Genomic DNA, 19,036 nt, shown 5'->3' with positions numbered 1-19,036 from the left:
ATATTATTTTTTAATCAACAATTATAATTCCAAGTAGACCTATATAGAAAACTGGTAAATCTTTATGAGGCTTGGTCAGTTTGCCTGTGGCACATAGAAAGCACAGAGAAAAAGAGGGGCTCTTATTTTTAGCAAAAGGCTCTTGGAAAACCTCGTTAATATATTATTTGATAAATGCCATCATCTTGATGATTGAACCATTATCTTGCATTAAAATTTTTGTGTCTAAAAAGAAGCTGTTAATCTCAGTCAAAAGTAGATTCACACATACACATTTCACCATTTTGCTTTTGAAATTACTAGACAAAAAGGCTTTGCAAGATCAATAGAGCAAATCCTAATTGTCTTCTCCGTGCATAGACAAAACAAAAAGCAAACACAAAGATGAAAACAAATCTTTATTATATTGCACAGATTCCCTTAGTATAATTTAAACAATTCATTCAAAGTATCACAGACACTGGGCTTTCATGGGATTGATATTGTTAGCGACAACAAAAATAAATTGGCACAAACTTCATAAAAAGTCCATTATTCTTGCAGAAAAATTGTCTTTGAAATGTTATACGAAGATACATAACTGATCAATTAAATGCTTGCCAACTGGAGGGACCATTATTGGAAGGAGGTGGGTCGGGGGTAGCTGAGTGTGGCACTAGAAGTTGACCGTGGACATGTCGTACTTATTCTCCTTCTTCGTGTGATACAAAGCCACGTCTGCCAGGAAGCTGATGTCCAGAGGATTCTGGGAGCTGCTCCGTTTGGATGAGTCTGAAAAGGAAATTTAAATGTGAATAAATAATCTCAGATCTGCTGAGGGAGATAAGAGAAGAGAAGTGTTACACTAAGTACATAGAAAAAAAAGGAGATAATAATTATTCACAAAACTTTGAATAAAAGTATACCAATATAAACAAAAAAATGTGTACAGTATTATGTGATATTTGATAATATAGTTCACAAATCCTAGCTTACCCATCTTCTCCAAGTAATGTAAGAAGGAAGACAGAGGGGGGAAGGAGGTCTCCGACAGGTTACCGGAGATCGAGCTCTCCGCTGTAAAGATAAAAAAACAGAGCTCACTAATCAAGTACAGTGTAAGAGATCTATAATGGGGGGGGGGGGGGGGGGGTGGGGGGGGGGGGGGGGTCTCTGACAGGGTACTGGAGATGGTGCTCTCCGCTTTTAAATTAAAAACAGCGCTCACTATTGTAGATCTCTTTATATGCAAACAAGTCTATGAAAATGACTTCAGTCATATCTTTTCTTAGAAAAGAGTGATTAAATTCAATCCTTCCATTTCTGGGATGGTTTAAGATGATTGTCCGTACCTGATTAGTTACAAATTGGCATATATCTCTTATCTTTCTTGAAGCTTAACACAAATTTTTCAGCTTATTTCAATCTTAAATTAGGGAACAAATATTGACAAAGTTTTCTTTTGTTTAAAGAGTCACAACAACACTGGCACTACTTATTGAATCAGTCACTCACATCGGTCTCTAGCCATGTACGACAGATCTGACAGACTCCTCTTGGACTCCTGTTGATTGCTGCTATCTGGAAATGTAAAAACATCAAAACTCAAAATCATCACTCTATCAAAATATTAGTGGGTTTGATATCAGTGAGAAACTGACAATCTCAAAGGGCCCCACTTTTAGTAAAAACTCTTAGAATGAATAGGACTTGTACAGGACTGTTTGACATTAACATTTAGAAAGTTAGTTCAAGGTCACTGCACACTTTACTCAAGGGCACTCTATGTTAAAAAGAATGAACCAAATTTTATATATGAGAGAGAAGAAAATCATAAAACGATATCAGCTTTGACCTTGCTTTGACATGCACCTTTTCCAACAAGCAATCATAGGTGAAGTATAAGCTACATGTAGATGGGGCCAAAGGAGGGCAAAAATATGCTCTGACCAATGATCTAGATCATATACATGTAACTTCAAAGACCTTTGACCTATGATATAGAATTTTGGTTCAAGACTTCACTATTTATTCCTCATCTATTAGCATCCCTAGGAAGTAATAAGAGTCAGATGGAGCCAAAGGGAAAAGAAAATTCACAGACTTCTATGACCTTGACCTCTGAACAAGAATCTTGGTTCAAATTAAAGACAAACTTTGTTATCTTGAACTAGATGGGAATTTTGAAAAACTTCAAGATCTACGAGTATTCAAGACATCAAGGGTAAAATACTTAAAATATAAGTGGTTGGGACTTACGAATAAATTTGACATATCCATTGTATTCGAGATATCAGTGTTTGAGATATCAAAGTTCAATTGTAATTGTGTGTACTTAATTTTATATTAAAATTAGGTGTTTTAACAGTGATAATAGAGTGGATAGAATAACAATGAAGTTCAGTTTACATTAGCAGTTTTATGAGATGAGACGGTGCTCAGGAGCAGCTTACCAGTAATGGCCTGGGACACCTGTTTGAGAGCGAAGTACCTCTGACACACCGGGTGATTCCATTCTCGGTAACACTCCTCAGCCAAGTTCTGGAAACAATCATTGAAGTAGCATGGAATCATTTAGATTCTTAAGGACAATTTTTGTGGATTAATTGTCAATTTTTTGAAAGTTCATTGGATTATTATTTCTTGGATTCACTTGATGTACAAATATTTCAAGAAACACCACATTTCATAATATACTTGTGATGTCAATTCGTGGATGGGGGGTATACCCTCTAAATCCACAAAACTGAGCCACCATGAAATTCAAACAATTCAATTATTATAGTTGTTTACAGCAAATCCACCCTAATACCATAACAGTAGCTTAGAATAATATCATAATGCAATACATTTACCTTATACAACAAGTTAATCAATCAAATAAAATAAATGAAAACAGAAATACAGTAAAACACCGTCATAGCGAACACGCTAATAATGAATTGATGCTTACAGCGAAGTCATTTTCATTCCCCATGACTATATTTCTTGTTGTAAACTTGACGGATATAACAAATTACCCTTATAATGAAGCAAAATCGGCCGTCCCTGGCGTTTCGTTATAATCGTGTTTTACTGTAGTAGGTTACCTGGGGCAGCCTGGATATGATCTGTTGTTTGACCCTCACCCCTTCTGGAGTGTCTCTTACATCTGTTGGACATAACATGAGATAAGCCATAAGTCTTTGACATTAAAACAGTGATGTAAATTCCATTACAGAGTAATCCTATTTGTCATTTTCAGCATCTTAACATTAACCGTTCACATGTGGGCGAGGAACACCCGAAAACTTCATTTGATTGATCACATTCAGTCCGGCAAATTTTGATTGATTGCTTCTCTTTTTGAAAAGTAAAAACCAAATTTGAACTTAAAAAAAAACATACATTGCCACAAATATATCTAGGACTACGGTATTAAGACAATGTGCGTAGGATAAAATACATTGATATGAAATTAAACTGCAGAAACATTTATCATTAATTTATAATTTTAAATTTCAAGACTATTTTGGTGGCATATCATTCTTGTTTCATAAGAGGTGTAATTTTGTGGTAAAAAATATGATAATCATTAATTCCAGTTAAAATTAATACTCCTGAATTTACAGTAAAAGGTACAACAGTAGGATCTAGTTTTTGCACAGGTTACAGTTGTATTGCGTGAGTGCATGTATATACTGTACCTGCCAGGACCTGAGCCATAAACTCCCCCGTCAGATTTAGTACTCCATGGTCCACATACTGCAGAAACAGGCTGCAGAAAAAAGGTCAAATATTTGAATAAAATTAAGAACTACTATAAAGTAAACCATAAACTCTATGTAAACAAGTGTTTGATTGGACGACCAGTGCCTTTGTCTTACCTTGTGCTCAGATTGCGGTAACCAAGCGCTGTAAAGTATGATATGAATCCTAAAAAATAATAAACAGTAAGTTACATGGAACAAAAATGTATTTGGAATTTGTGAAGAACATGGCTCAGTGGTCTAAGGTGTTTGGCCATTACTGAATTGTCACTGAATTTTTTTTTTTCAAGCAAATGTAAGCAAGCTTAAGCTCTCCTGCCTATCTAGTAGATAGTTTTTTCCTACTTCTGTAATAAATTGTATTGTTTAATTATTATTTAATAAAACTCATTCATTTCAAAGATGTATGAAAAGAGGAATCTCAACTGCTACAAGATTTTTTAAAATTTGTCAAATGTCATAATAGTGTGTATAGAAAAACATGTAAGAATTATTGGCAACAAGTTTTCAATAAAATTCTGAAATGGAAGATAATTGGGGCATACATAGTTAAAAGAAAGGGGCAGTTAGTTGACAAGTACCTTGAGGCAAAGGAAATGACATTTCCTGACAAATTTGGTAGTATCTCTCAAATAGCTGGAACAGCTCATACTCATCATCTGAGGATGGGTCAGTCCTACAAACAAACAAAAGATCACAGAAACTTAGTAAGAATCCCTGACATCCGACAAAAATAGAGGCAGGACATCTCAGAATCACTGACATCCAACATTAATTTGTATGTATTGGTATATCATGCTTACAGATATCTTTATCATATCAACGTATTGATGTATCATGATAAAGTTAATGGCTATATAACAGAGAATTTTTTATTTCAAAATACTTAAAAGATTCCATTAATGTATTATTTCAAAATAGTACATAAAAACTGGGAAAGAATCTTAGTTTTCATGAAATGACACGGGACCTGAGTGTTTACAAACTACTGATAAGAGTGGAAATCCAAATCTATACAATAACAGAGGACCTTAGTTCATTCAGATAAGAGGACAGATAAGTATCAAAAAGGATTAATAGATAAGGATAAAATCAAAAAGTTGTATAAGGCTATAGGGGACCTATAAGTTCCACATTCTAACAGATTCCTTACAGGTTTGGGAGAAAATCTAGATCTGTGTAAGGTAACAGAGGACCTCGAAGATTCCACAGGAGGTGACAGAGTTGTCGGGACTGCTGAACCTGCAAATCAATAAAATCAATGTCAGTAATGTCTGAGCATCATGTCATTTGCATATTTGTTTAAAAGTCTTTCAGTAAGAAAGAATGAGAAAGATAATAATTATATGGTAACCACACCTATTAAGACGTACAGAATAATATATGCATGTATTCAGGTATCAAGGCATTATAAGTTTCAAAATACAACATACCTGGCAAGCAATGTATTCCTTGGCAACAGATTGACCTTTTGACCTTGCCTCTTTCCTTAGATACTTGAAGAGGTGACTGGTAAACAAGTCTTTAGTCTGCAATATGTAAGTCAGGATCTACCTCAATATCATCCTCAATAATTAATAGACTGCTATTTATTGTATAAAGAAACCAACAACAGAGAATTAATACCACATCTAATGGCATCTGTGACAGTTCTGCTATGCTGTTCCCCTGTAGGAAGGGTGGAGCCGTCCCTAGCACTGAGTCTGGTCTCACTCGCTTCATACTGCTGTTGCTAAAGTTAGGGTTGCCTGGGGCAGGGGAAACTGATCTAAAAATAGATCATACAAACATCATGAGAAAGACGAAGTTGAAATATCAGAATGATTCTTGAAATACATGTACCATATAGTAGACTTATATGTACAACACTTACAAATAACATTTACATTATTTTTTCATAAATGTATCATGGAAGCAGCAATTAAAGTACATGTACCTGGTATGATGTTTTCGATAGATATCTTTGTTTTACAAAAATGTGACAATTTTTATGTGTCTCAACAAATTACCAAAATCATTTTTTGGCCATGACAAGATGTCAAATATATCAAGTCTATAATTATGTTTATGGCATCTTCACTACCAGTAATCTGACCTGCTAGATCTAGATTTGTGTCCATGGAGACAGGAGAAAAATAACTGGTCCTCTGTCTTAGTTCCTTGACTTGATTCACCCTGTAATGAAAACCAGGAAAAACATGTCATTTCATTTTAAAAGGAAAAAGAGATCAACGTGCCAGCATAGGGGACCGATTCAGGGTCCCCTGGTCCAACAACAGAAATATTACCAAAAAACAAACAGATCCAGATCATTTAGCTAATAATCATTTTTATATACCTAACCCCATCACTCTGTATATATGATCATAATGAATGAATGTAAACATGGAATCAATACACCAAATACCTTAGGTATGTACAAGTACATCAGGATAAATCAGCCCTACCCACCATCAGTTTGAGGTCTTTGGCTCTGGTCTCACACAAGGATTTCACAGACTTGTGGGAGAACCGGTGGAGTTCCTCCAGCTGCATCCAGCGTAGGTGGTGCCTCAGAATGTCCCACATGTCATCGCCCACACTGCCCCGCTTCTGGGTCCGGTCCTTGGCCGACTTAGACGCAATGTTTACACAGGCCAAAAGGGAGTAGGAGATTCGCGCAATTCTTTCCCCTTCATAACTCTGCAATGTTCATGGATAAAAGAGAAATAATTAGTTTTTCAGTCACTGCCAAATTAAATCAAATGTTGTTGCATTTCTCTCCCCTTCATAATTATACATTGTTATGGCAACAAAAATTATTGTTGAGTTTTGCAGGCACTACCACATAAACTTCTGCTGCATTTATTTTATTGTTGTATTGAAAAAGAGGAATATTCAATGTTTCAAATTAAGTTAATAAGAGAAAATTTAGTTACATCCATATGCAAATCTTGTAATAAGTAAATGAAATAATTTATCTGCCTGCCTTTTGAAATTATTGCCTTGAAAATCTAACTTTTTTTTGGCCTTATCAATTGCATTCAAATGTTTAGTAAATACTACATGTACATATTTCACAATAATGAATGGATAAGTTACTTTTTTTCTTTTTACATTGATAAACTTAATCTTTCACAATTGACATAAGTGAATGTTTTCAAAATGTAATACATTTTAATCATAATTATGTGTGTCTAACAAAAAGATTTTTGTAGACAGACTGGCCTTATATCTTTCATTTTGGTTTTCTGACCTTCTCAAACTGTCCTCTGAACGTGTCGGAGGCTGTGAACGGGACCAGCTTCAGTATTTCTCTGTCAAACTGCCGCCTCATACTGGAGTAAGTGGTTGCTGAAACAGGAAAATAAATCATCAGTGTCCATGACTACTGACACAAAATTCACCTTAAATTCACTCTATGCGGAATTTGATAGGATCTCTAAAATTAATTCCTGACCTATGAGAAACTCGGCCATCAGTGCTGGTACCTCACAGCTGGGAATGTCATTGCTCAGCATCTCAAACAGCTGCAACATATAAGAATATGTATATTGATTTATAGAAAGTTTATACTGGTACTCAAAATACTGTGAAAGTACTGTATGTTAAAATTAAATGTACTGTGAGCAAGCTTAAAAATGATATCCCCCACAAAGAATATAAAATAACTCAAGTATTTCTCTATTGGAAAGTAATATATGCAACATTTTTCTTACAGTGACCTTGAACTTGCATAAATGACCAAAGCTCAAGATCTGGACATATTTACAGGTCACGAGCAATCTTTGAGTCAAATTTTAGCTTCTAATCATTTTCCATTACAAGATATGGCCTAAACAGGAATTATGCATTTTTTTAAATAATGACCTTGAACTTGAACAACTGACATGGGAACAAGTTCATAACACACCCTCAGGTCATGATCATTCTTTATTTGAAGTAGGAATTCCAATGTTTCCCCATGAGAAAGGTATAGACTGAAGATAAATTATGAACTTTTTCTTCCAATGACCTTGAACTTGCCAAAATGACCTTGGGTCAAAATTATGACATACTTTTAGGGCATAAGTAATTTTAGTGTGAAGTAAGAACTTGGTAAATACAATGTTTCTCCATATAAAAGATAAGGACTGGACATGATTACACAGACAGATGGTTAGACAGACAGACAACGTAATTCCAATATAAACCCCCCCCCCCCAAATTTTGTTTGCTGGGGGTATAGAAATGCCAAGCAAAGGATTATAATTGGCAATCATTTGTAATACTAGTAAGCATATTTACTATTTGCATTCCTTACTGTTAAAGTATACATGTACATGTAATTCAATATGCTTTAAAAACCCATTTCCAACCAAGTGTTTTGTTGATAAAAATTACCAATGATAATAATGAAGCATGGCTCTACTGACATAAAACTGACCTGTTTGATCAGGAAGAAGTCACGGGTCCTGGTCAGTACGTAGTGTAACAGCGCCGCCCTGGTGGTGGACATGTAACAGTGGATGAAGAGCTGCACCAGCATCTCCATGTTAACGTGGACCCTCCACACCTCACCTGTTCTGTTGTCATAGAAACTGATGCCTGAAATATCACATTATTGTAAGAAAAAAATGGATTTCATATGCTACAAGATTAAACTGGTTTTTGTTTTTATTGGCCTTTTCTTTGCTCTTTTTATCTTAAACTGTATACTTGGTAAAAGTTGAGGTCAAAGGTAAATGACAGATAAAGTTCAAGGTCATTTATCCATTTTAAGGTCAAAGAGATCATAACTACAATTAAGCAAAAGCTCAACTTGCTGCTTTATTCATTTTTTTTCAATTCAAATATGATTATTAATGCTCATCTGGTGGTCAATAAAAAAACCCTATTGCAATATAAAGTTATTCATCTACGGAAGCAAAATTAGATCAGTTTATGAAGTCAATTATAAGGACATTCTAGTTTACCCGCTGGTGAGTCTCTTTGAAGTTCATGTAAACTAGTATTTGACAAGCTCATTTTTTTAGCAGCTACAGACAGCAATGATACATCAACAATGATTGGAGGACTAGTGTCATGTGACTCCCTACTTCCTGGGACCTTGAGGTCACCATTCCTTAGAACTGAATCAATACTACGATCTACAAATAAAGGTTAACAAATGTATGTTTTGTCAAATAATATTTGAAAAATCATTTCATAGTTTCATAAATAATAATACAGTCATGTAACTGAATAAGAGTTTGTATTTTGTTGGATAATGAGACATAGGACCATTTAATTACGTTATCAAGTGATTTGACCTACCATGTAGAAGGATATGCTGGCATGGCTCGAATTCGATTCCTACATTCAGCAGATGGACAAAATGACCGGGTAACATCACCATTAAATAATCACCTGAATTCAGAAACACAAACTTTAATCTTAATGATAAAGTACGCCATGGTGAAAATTTTTTCAGATAAAATGTAATTCATTTTCAATATATAGAAAAAGTCTTACAAAAATTGATCATATTTCTCATGAATTTTGATTTAGATTCTGTGAAGACCATGCATCAATAAGTCATTACAAATATCTTAAAGATTTAGTTGTACAGTATATATATTGTCCACTTAAAAGTTTTGTATTGCTACATGTACGAGTTTTTTTTTAAAAATGCAAAATAAAATTCCACAGAGCCACTGACTCACCATGCCAGGAGAAAATGAGTCTGTATTTACGAGAGTAAGGTAGACCAGTGACACAACCGTGGAGGGTTTTGGCTGCAAAAGTAAAACAAATGCTAAGAACATGTATATACATGTACAGTAAAACACCCTTATAACAAAGTGCAAAGGACAGGCAATTTTACTTCGTTATAAGCGTAATTCATTATATTCGTCAAGTTTAAAAAGTTTAAAACGTGTAATAAAGTCACAGGGAATGAAAATCACTTTGCTGTAAGCGTTAGTTAAAAATAAGCGCGCCTGTTCGCTATAACTGTGTTTCACTGTACCATGTTTTGAATATAGATAAACTGTATACAGGGAAATTATTCGCCTCTGTTTTTATTTGCCCCTTGTGCCCATGTTGTCAGATGGCAAATTTAAAACTGGGCAAATTCCAATGTTTGAAATGAACTCAACTTTGTCTGGGCGATTTCAAGAGAGGACGAAACCATTTGCAAGTGAGGAAGGGCGATTATAACAGGTGTTGCAAAAATAACCCTGTATACAATACGCTCCCCCTGGATTATTTTCTCATCACCTTCACATCAATTAGCCCATGCAGACTTCTATTAAACATTCTTGTGAACAATTTCTCTCTGAATGGATATTTTGAGCCACTTTATACATGTAGTAGCTTACCATGATGCACCATACAGATATAGTAGTTTATATCCGCAGTTTCCTCATCCGACTCGGATAAACTATGGACACTGAGAGGGGAGGGATTCTGGAATAAAGAATGGCTAGGATACTAAAAATTTGTTAAACTTTATTAAATCTAGAAATATCACATATTATTTATAAACAGCTACCAAAGATTACATTCATTTGATTATATGATATTGAATCATTTTGATTGAACTGCATTAAAGATATCAAAGATCGAAGGAAGTATTAACAACTTAAAGCAATATGCATGTTCCAAACAAACATTATCTTTAAACTAGTTTATTTTTCCAATGAAAAAAAAAACCACAACAAACAATAGCATATTGACTTAAACAAGAATTCAATTTAAATCATACTGGTCCTGGCGATTTTTTGCTTCGTTTGACCGGTGATCGCCGATCTATGGTGTAAGGTGTTTCCATCTTCTGGTAACAGATGCAGAACGTCCCATTGGCCAGAGTCAGAACAACCATATTGAGGTACGAATCTGAGAGTTATACAATAAAATGCATTAAGATCTCAAAACCATTCCTAACATATGAACTAGCAAGTTTCAAAACTCATCTGGAGAATAGAGTGTCAGTCTATGTGTGTATTTATACATTGTTATTTTACAGCTGACAGTGAAATATCAGGGTTCACGGTAAGACATATGTCCATCTTAAACTCTAGACTTCCTCATGTATATACTGAAAGCATTTGTTGCTAAATCATTATGACAAGAGTCTAACATTTTGAAATTAATACAGTAAATGAATATTAATTGTGTTGTTTCACTGATAGGAAATGTTGACAAATCCACCAGTATTCATGCATTTACAAGTAAAGAAAGGAGATTGGAATAGCACATATTCTGGTGAATTTTCACAGTTCAAACTATTTGCAATTATAATTTTGTGAAAGTTTTGTTGCTTTACTCTTTGGCAATTTTTTAATCATCAAAAATAACATTTCATCATACTGAAGTCACCAAATATAAAGAATACACAGTCACACTTCATTATCTTGAACTAGATGGGGCTTTTGAAAAACTTCGAGATAACCAAGTTTTCCAGACATCGAGGGTAAAATACATAAAAAATAGGTGGTTGGGACTTAAAAATCACTTCGACATATCCATTGTATTCGAAATATCTGTGTTCGAGATTTCGGAGCTCAACTTACTACATTACAAGAATAAATACATGCAACTAATGTAGAGATAATCTGAGTATAGATACATACCAGGTATCCCACAGTCCAAGTTATCATTGGAATATTGGACTCTAATAATAAATCAAAACAAGTTGTTTTTATAAACAAACTGAGTTATGGAATAGCTGAGTAATGCAAACATTAGATTTAAGAACATTAGCTCTCTAAAGAACATTCTCTGTAATAGTGAAAATAGTTGGACTGCAGTAATCAACTTTTACTGTGAATCATAAAATTAATTCTGTTGAAGTTCTTGTAACTTACTTTGATGTAGATTTGATATGAGGAAATGGAAATTCTATGGGAATATCCAACTGAAAGAATCAAGTTATTCTGCCTGAACACTAGAAACCACAAGAAAACAAGACAAAAGATATTTTTTTAAATCAAAGATCCTACAGATTTCCTTTAAAAAAATCCACCCTTTTCTGTTATTTGAAAAAGAAATAATGTAAATGGCAGTATTTTTGTTCCAAGACCAATAATATGAAATATCATTATTATGCATACTGGTAATACAATGTTGTTACGCTATACTTACAATGTTGTCATGCTATTATGTTGTTATACTCAAATCACAATGTTGTCATGCTGTTACACTTTACTCACAATGTTGCCATCGTGTTATGTTGTTGAACTCTACTCACAATGTTGTCATGCTGTTACTGTTATGTTGTTAAACTCTACTCACAATGTTGTCATGCTGTTATGTTGTTGTGCTCAACTCACAATGTTGCCATGTTGTTATGTTGTTATGCTTTACTCACAATGTTGTCATGCTGTTATGTTGTTATGCTTTACTCACAATGTTGTCATGCTGTTATACTCTTATACTCTACTCACAATGTTATCATGCTGTTATGTTGTTAAACTCTATTTACAATGTTATCATGCTGTTATGTTGTTGTGCTCAACTCACAATGTTGGTATGCTTTTACTGTTATATTGTTATGCTCTACTCAAAATGTAGTCATGCTGCTATGTTGTTATACTCAACTCACAATGTTGTCATGCTTTTACTGTTATGTTGTTACGCTATACTCACAATGTTGTCATGCTGTTATGTTGTTATACTTTACTCACAATGTTGTCATGCTGTTATGTTGTTATGCTCTACTCGCAATGTTGTCGTGCTTTTATGTTGTTATACTCTACTCACAATGTTGTCATGCTGTTATGTTGTTATACTTTACTCACAATGTTTTCATGCTGTTACTGTTATGTTGTTATGCGCTACTCACAATGTTATCATGCTGTTAATATTCCGTAATTATGCTCTACTTACAATGCTGTCATGCTGTAAATATGATGTTGTTATGCTGTACTTACAATGCTTTCATTCTGTAACTATAATGTTTCCATGCTCAACTCACAATATTGTAATAATTTACATGATAATTTGTTTGCTATTGATACCAACAAGGCTATTTATATATATTGTGATGTTTTGCTGTAAACATAATGTTGCCAAGCCTTACAGCTAACAATGCTGTTGTGCTGTACTTACAATGCTGTCATGCTGTACTTACAATGCTGTCATGCTGTACTTACAATGTTGTCATGCTGTACTTACAATGTTGTCATGCTGTACTTACAATGTTGCCATGCAATATTAACAATGCTGTCATGCTGTACTTACAATGTTGTCATGCTGCGAGTTCTGGTAGAACTGCACACAGGACACACTTGGGGCAATGCGGGCCCTCTCCCCCTCCCCACGCTTGACGTAGTGTAGATAGTACAACCGTTGATGGACCACGTCCCACTGACACCAGAAGAATCGCTTGATCAGCTGCTCGGTTCTCGGCTGGTCTCTCATCACCTTCACGTCAAAGTTAAAATTGTAGATTGATTTACATGGTAAAACAAGCATTCTGAGAGTATTGCATAAGCAATACACGTCCCCAACCGGTTTGTATTATTCTATGAAAGCTTCCAAGCACACAACTATTTCAGAGCTATTGTAAACGAGATGTCATGCTTTAATCAGAGATAAAAGAACAGAGGAAATTAAAACTATATAGTTGATATAGAAATTAAATAGGAAATAGGTAAAATAATACTCTTTATTTCATCTCCTGTAATTTCGCAAAGTCTATTCTGTATTAGCTGGTAAAAATTTGTGAAAACAATGCACTGTTATGCACAATATCATTTCTTACCGTTTTCTGTACCCCGAATCAAACCAAACAGTTAAACAGCCCAACCCGACAATGAACCCGATTGTAATAATAATACAAAAAAAACCTGCCGATTAAAATTACAACACAATGCTTGAAACTATTTTATAGAATTTATTTGTTTGTTAGAAATAATAAAAGGAATGGTACAGGAAAAGGAATGGTACAAGTAACGCATGATATTATTACTGACTACATACTGACCTCGTTTATTCAGTTTCACACCGAACCCGATAACGAACCCGAACATTGAAAAATTGGAATATAAAAAATTAATTTTCTCGAAAATATGTCAATCAGACGCTACAAAAGTGTAAACTTGATCTGTAGTTTGACATTTTGAAGCTGTTCAGCAAGTTTCATATTATTCCTCAAATGCATAAAAAAAAAAAGTGTGGAAAACTGGAGTGGGACAGACAGACGGACTGACAGACGCAGAGGAAAGCTATAGTCCCCTCCGGTGAAACCGGTAGGGGACTAATAAAATTGGTCCTGCACATGTAATTGTAAATTATCTTTTCCAGAACACTTTCCTGATCATGGTTTTATAAGTCAATCCTTTCACATGTGAGGTTACAAGGATACAAATTATGCATCAACAAGATGAAATACAACAGACACTGCTGCAAGATTCTTTTTGTCAAATGGTCATGCAAATGTATTTCAGTACATAGGTATTTTGTTTCTCTGGCAAAACATTTCAATGATGATAATGCAGCAGATATCTTGTTTTACTTTTATTGCAATTTTTGAGAAAAGAATAACAACTTTCTTTTTGAAAATAAGGTTATCCCCTTTTCAATATGGTAATAAATTTGTTTATTGTTGCAGCAGTTGAATTCTTACAATGGTGCTTTAGAAATTTGGCATAACTTACAACAAATCTGAGTAAAGAATTCATTAACTTACCACTCCCTTTTCTCCTACTCTGCCTAACTTTATGTGATACAGTCCAACAGCTGAAAATTAAAAATGTTACAATTTAATTCACTCACTGTAAACATCACAGCATTACACAATCAGTATTGATACATGTAGTGTGTCCATAACAGTTACTGTGCTTTCGTTAATGGTCATGGGAATGTATTTTCTTGGATTTTATTGAAACATACCTGTAGATTCAAAGAATCTGATATGTTAATTTGTTGACCTATCTCTTAACCAATAAATATTACACAGGGCAAAAATAACCCTGTATACAGTAATTATGACAGCACAGCATTCAATAATTAGGTCATGTATTCTGTGCTTATGGCGTATTGTGGTTTCATCAATATTCGCTGAATACCAATTTTCGTGGATTTGTTGTTAAGTTTATCCATGAAATTAAATGTTCACTGAAGTGCAATTTCTACTATCAATTTATTGATGAGGTCATTGGCCACGAATTTACGTATCCTTAAATTGAAACTGTGATTTTCACTTTATCCACAAAAATTGATACCCTTGAATATTAATGAAACCAGAGTATCTAATATGAAAGATTATCTGTACTGTACCTCCATGAAACACATAAATTACACTACATTCAGCATATTCATTATCAGTTGAATAAATTTTGAGTAGTTTATATGCAGCATACCTTACCTTTGCAGCGTGACATTTATCATGCTTGAATTAATCTATTTACAGCATGCATTACAGTGAATATATACTCTCTATGTAGTTTTACAATGCAGCTGGCCATCATTATGAGTTGAAGAAGATGACCTGAACTCTTTTTGCAGCAGAACTTACAGTGCAGCAGCATAGATGACATTTAAGAGAGATGACCAAAACTCTAAGAGCAACATAACTTACATAGCATTCTATAGCAGCTTTAGCTTATGGTATTAAGAGATGACTTGAACTCATATATGTGCATCATAATTTACAGTACAGCAGCATAGTTTATATTTTAAAGAAATGACTGGAACTAGTGAACTCTATATGAAGCATAACTTACAATACAGCAGCATAACTTACACTTTATATATTATATAACCTGAACTCTTTGTGCAGCATAACTTACATTACAAAGGCACAGCTCACACTTTATAGCTGCTTGACCTAAACTCTACGAAAAGCATAACTAACAGTATAGCAGGATCTAACACCTTATAAAAATGACTTGAAGGTTATGTGCAGCATTACTCACATTCCCTATGGAGCATGACGATGAGATGGGACTCTCTATCTGATTCCTGGATGTCGTACAAGAACTGTACTTTAATGAACTGCTGTCTCTCCAAATTAAGGGAGAATACTCTGGTACTGGTGGCCTGTATCTCAGCGAGGAACACAGTGTAGATGTCTGCAAAGAAAACAGGTGCCCTTTTATCTTAGCAATTACAAGTACAGCCAACAGCGATATAAAGTCTCTCGTACATCTTTTCAATCACAAGTCCTGTTAAGGAGGTATTAGACACCTCCATATTGTGCACAGAAGTATTTTTCTTGTGAGAAAAAGAATGAAAAAAACATTATATTTTTCCTGCACAGCCTTAATGTCTAACAGTGTAGTGCATTAGGTAAAAGTGTCAGATGTTCTGAAAGCCATAAATTTGAAACCAGCCATAGCTTTCACAATTCTTACCTTCATAAAAAGTTTGAAAATGCATATATTTTATGGTCAATCGTTGTACAATTTGAAAACTATAAAATAAATAATCTGTATATACCTTTGCCTGGTAATTTAGCTGCTAGAGAGTCCTCTCTGTTTAATACGGTAAAAGCTGAAAGAAAATTAATTTAGTTCGTGTATATTTACATGTAGATATTTGTCCTAAGTTATTTTAAAGATATTAAGTTTGTTGCCCTTAAGTTTATTTTCTGACTCTTTTGATAAAGAGTCTAATATAATACGCAAAGATCACTGATGAAGAGGTGAACACCAAATTAGTTGTCATCAATGTATTATTAGGTTTTTTGTGTGTTTAAATTGTTGGCTTTTTGGCAGATCAAATAAAAAAAAAAATTTTAAACAGCAAAAAAATTTCATTTGAAAACATATTCAATTTTTACCACAAATTTAAAAACCACAAAAAATATAAAACATTCCTATTTTTTAGCTACTTAGACTGAAGTTCACCAAACGTTTCTGACGACAAAATCCACATTTACTTGATATTTGGTTGAATACCTAAGAGTGATTTCCCTTGGTTGACAGAACATGACACAATGTGAACTCTCTGATTATAAATCCATACCACCTACAATATCGAAAAGGATTCTAATACAGTTGATTAAAATAAGAAATTGATTAATGTCGAAGAGAGACATGGCTGCATTTTAAAGTAATAGTGGTGTTATTGTAGGTATAAATGACAACAACATCCTATCACATTACATTAACACAATCCTGATGTATGGATTTATAAATATTTTAAAAAAACCTGAAAAATTGAAGGTTCCTTACATCATGTTTCTTCTTGATAGGGTCATACAGTCCCACATGAGTACATATTGCTCCCTGAAATAGATTCATTGAAAGTAAATTCATTGAATGAAAATTAATGGCCATATTGGAGAGGGTTATAATCCGCAGATGTACATGTAAATTTTAATTTGCAGTATGTAAAGTTTCACAAATTTTTGAATGTGTTTTCAAAATTTGAATTGAAATACAAAAAAAATCTAGATTTTTTACATTGCCTACATGAACATGTATACAATCATGTAACTGTTAGTCTATTAGAGTGGAAATTATACAAAGTATTCAGTAGGTTCAATACAGCCACATTCATACTGTACCAACCCTTTAGCTCAGTAGGTTAAATATTGGTTTTTAACCAAACATTCATGAGAGTGGTCAACTCCCCCACCTCCTAATGTTTCTTACGAGAGGACATTCAACTTAATATGGACCTAAGCAGGTTTTTCTGTATTGAGGCTGGCAATAATTAATTGCAATTAAACCTAGCTCTTATTATTTTTAGTTACTTAACAATGGAAAGGTTAAAGATGACAATGTACAAAACAAAAAAAGAAAATATTCCCCCAATTTACCTTGCTGCTTTGCGTGACATCATCCCACGTAAACAATATGTTTCCATTCTTTTCTTGGTTCAAAATTCTTGGATGTTCTGAAGTAATGATATAACTATAGTTATATAGATCAGATGAATAGAGCTGAATTTAATCCTCTGCTGTCAGACATTAGTAATTTGTAATGGTCATTTTCTGACACATTTATATATTTACATCTAGTCTTTTTTAATATATTTATCTCTATTCAATAACTTCTAATATATCACCTGTTAAACAGTATATTGATAAAACAGGTTGAGAACAAATGACCAAATGGGATATAATAGCCCGTTTGGGATATAATATCCCAAGTGGGATATATATTTAAGTGCAAAAAATAAAAAAAATATTTTGTTAAAAATAAGGAAAATCCGCATTAGGATAGACGAAATGTAACAACTTTTGGTAAACAACTTTTTCTGTAACCATATTATTATGGAGATTGATCCCTCAGTATATCCAAAACTTCTTGGGGATTAATCTTGCAAATTAACTTATAGGTTTATGGGAAAACTTGCTAACCAAAAGTTGTTGTCTGTGATATACATTAAAGAGACATGGTCACGATTTTGGTTTAATTGTATTTTTCTGTTTTTATTATTTACAATGCTTTAGAAATGCATTTAATATGCATGACCAAATGAAATTTGAGTGTCATTAGTAAAGTTATAGTCAAGATACAGGGCTCACAATTCTTCGTCATGTAAACAGTACAAGGCTTGTGCCCTGTTTTTGTTTACATTAGTTCAATACACCAGTAAGTGTTCTTTTTCAAACTGATTTGTCTATCTTCTTATTCATTTTAGGCATTAAAAATCAGATTCTAACATTTACCACAATCATTTCAGGCTGAGGTCTAAAACTGGAGTTCTCACTTCAATGTTCAAAACGTAAACAAAACCTTTGTTTACATAGCAAAGAATTGTATGCTCTTCAACTCGCTTATAACTAAGCGAATGGCACTCAAATTTTGGTTGCCTATTAGAAATGCCTTGCTGAAGTAATATAAACATTATTAAAATTGGAAAAATAATTTTTGACCAAATTCGTGACCATGCCCCTTTAATGCCGATTTATATCAAAAATTTAATTTTTTAACCCTTTAAATTTAGATTCCATTTGGAATATTATATCCCAAATGGGCTATCATATCCAATTTTGGCGATTGGTCACACCTGTTAAAGGCTTACAAATTTAAGTGTCATATTTTAATATTTCAATATTCTTCAAAATCATTGACAAATTTGTGTAAAACGTAACATATCAAATTGTCTCATTAAAAATTGCTATTCAGATTAAAAAGATTCACACACAAAATTTCTGAATTATCAAGTTGCGTGGGTCACTCTTTTTATCCTTTAATTGATTTTGACACATACCCGTGTCGTTGGCTGTTGCTGGCAGCCGCTTTTCGCGTCGGCGCTGTGCAACAAAATCAGCGGCATCCACCACTATGTTGCACACTTTTCTTAGTTCTATCATCATGAATCAAACATTATCCGCATTTTAATCTTATGACCATGTACCAGAAAGTACACCTCTTTTTAGTTTCAGTTTCAAACGGAAGTAAACAAAC

General features: G+C 33.8%; 1 protein-coding gene across 2 annotated transcripts; it reads right to left on the bottom strand.

Annotated features, from left to right (window-relative positions):
• Positions 1-385: 385 nt before the first annotated feature.
• LOC128159116 (protein pigeon-like) lies at positions 386-19,030 on the bottom strand. Of its 2 annotated transcripts, XM_052822170.1 has the most exons (32): positions 18,840-19,030; positions 17,440-17,516; positions 16,850-16,903; positions 16,574-16,643; positions 16,113-16,166; positions 15,590-15,745; positions 14,362-14,411; positions 12,912-13,094; positions 12,602-12,619; positions 11,537-11,586; positions 11,303-11,343; positions 10,435-10,565; positions 10,049-10,136; positions 9,392-9,463; positions 9,003-9,095; positions 8,663-8,836; positions 8,134-8,294; positions 7,168-7,237; positions 6,964-7,061; positions 6,180-6,410; positions 5,824-5,903; positions 5,355-5,496; positions 5,162-5,257; positions 4,882-4,970; positions 4,310-4,404; positions 3,846-3,894; positions 3,666-3,736; positions 3,069-3,130; positions 2,433-2,520; positions 1,495-1,560; positions 976-1,056; positions 386-771 (listed from the first exon to the last, which is right to left on the bottom strand). In XM_052822170.1, exons 1-32 carry the CDS (start codon positions 18,943-18,945, stop codon positions 656-658), a joined length of 3,012 nt encoding a protein of 1,003 aa, XP_052678130.1. In that variant the 5' UTR covers positions 18,946-19,030; the 3' UTR covers positions 386-655. The 2 variants fall into 2 exon arrangements, with proteins under 2 accessions (XP_052678130.1, XP_052678131.1); XM_052822171.1 differs by lacking the exon at positions 12,602-12,619.
• Positions 19,031-19,036: the final 6 nt, after the last annotated feature.

The sequence above is a fragment of the Crassostrea angulata genome, chromosome 8 (assembly GCF_025612915.1).
Source record: "Crassostrea angulata isolate pt1a10 chromosome 8, ASM2561291v2, whole genome shotgun sequence".
Classification (NCBI taxonomy): Eukaryota; Metazoa; Mollusca; class Bivalvia; order Ostreida; family Ostreidae; genus Magallana; species Magallana angulata.
The sequence above is the reverse complement of the archived record's forward strand: the minus strand, read 5'-3'. Positions and strand labels throughout refer to the sequence as shown.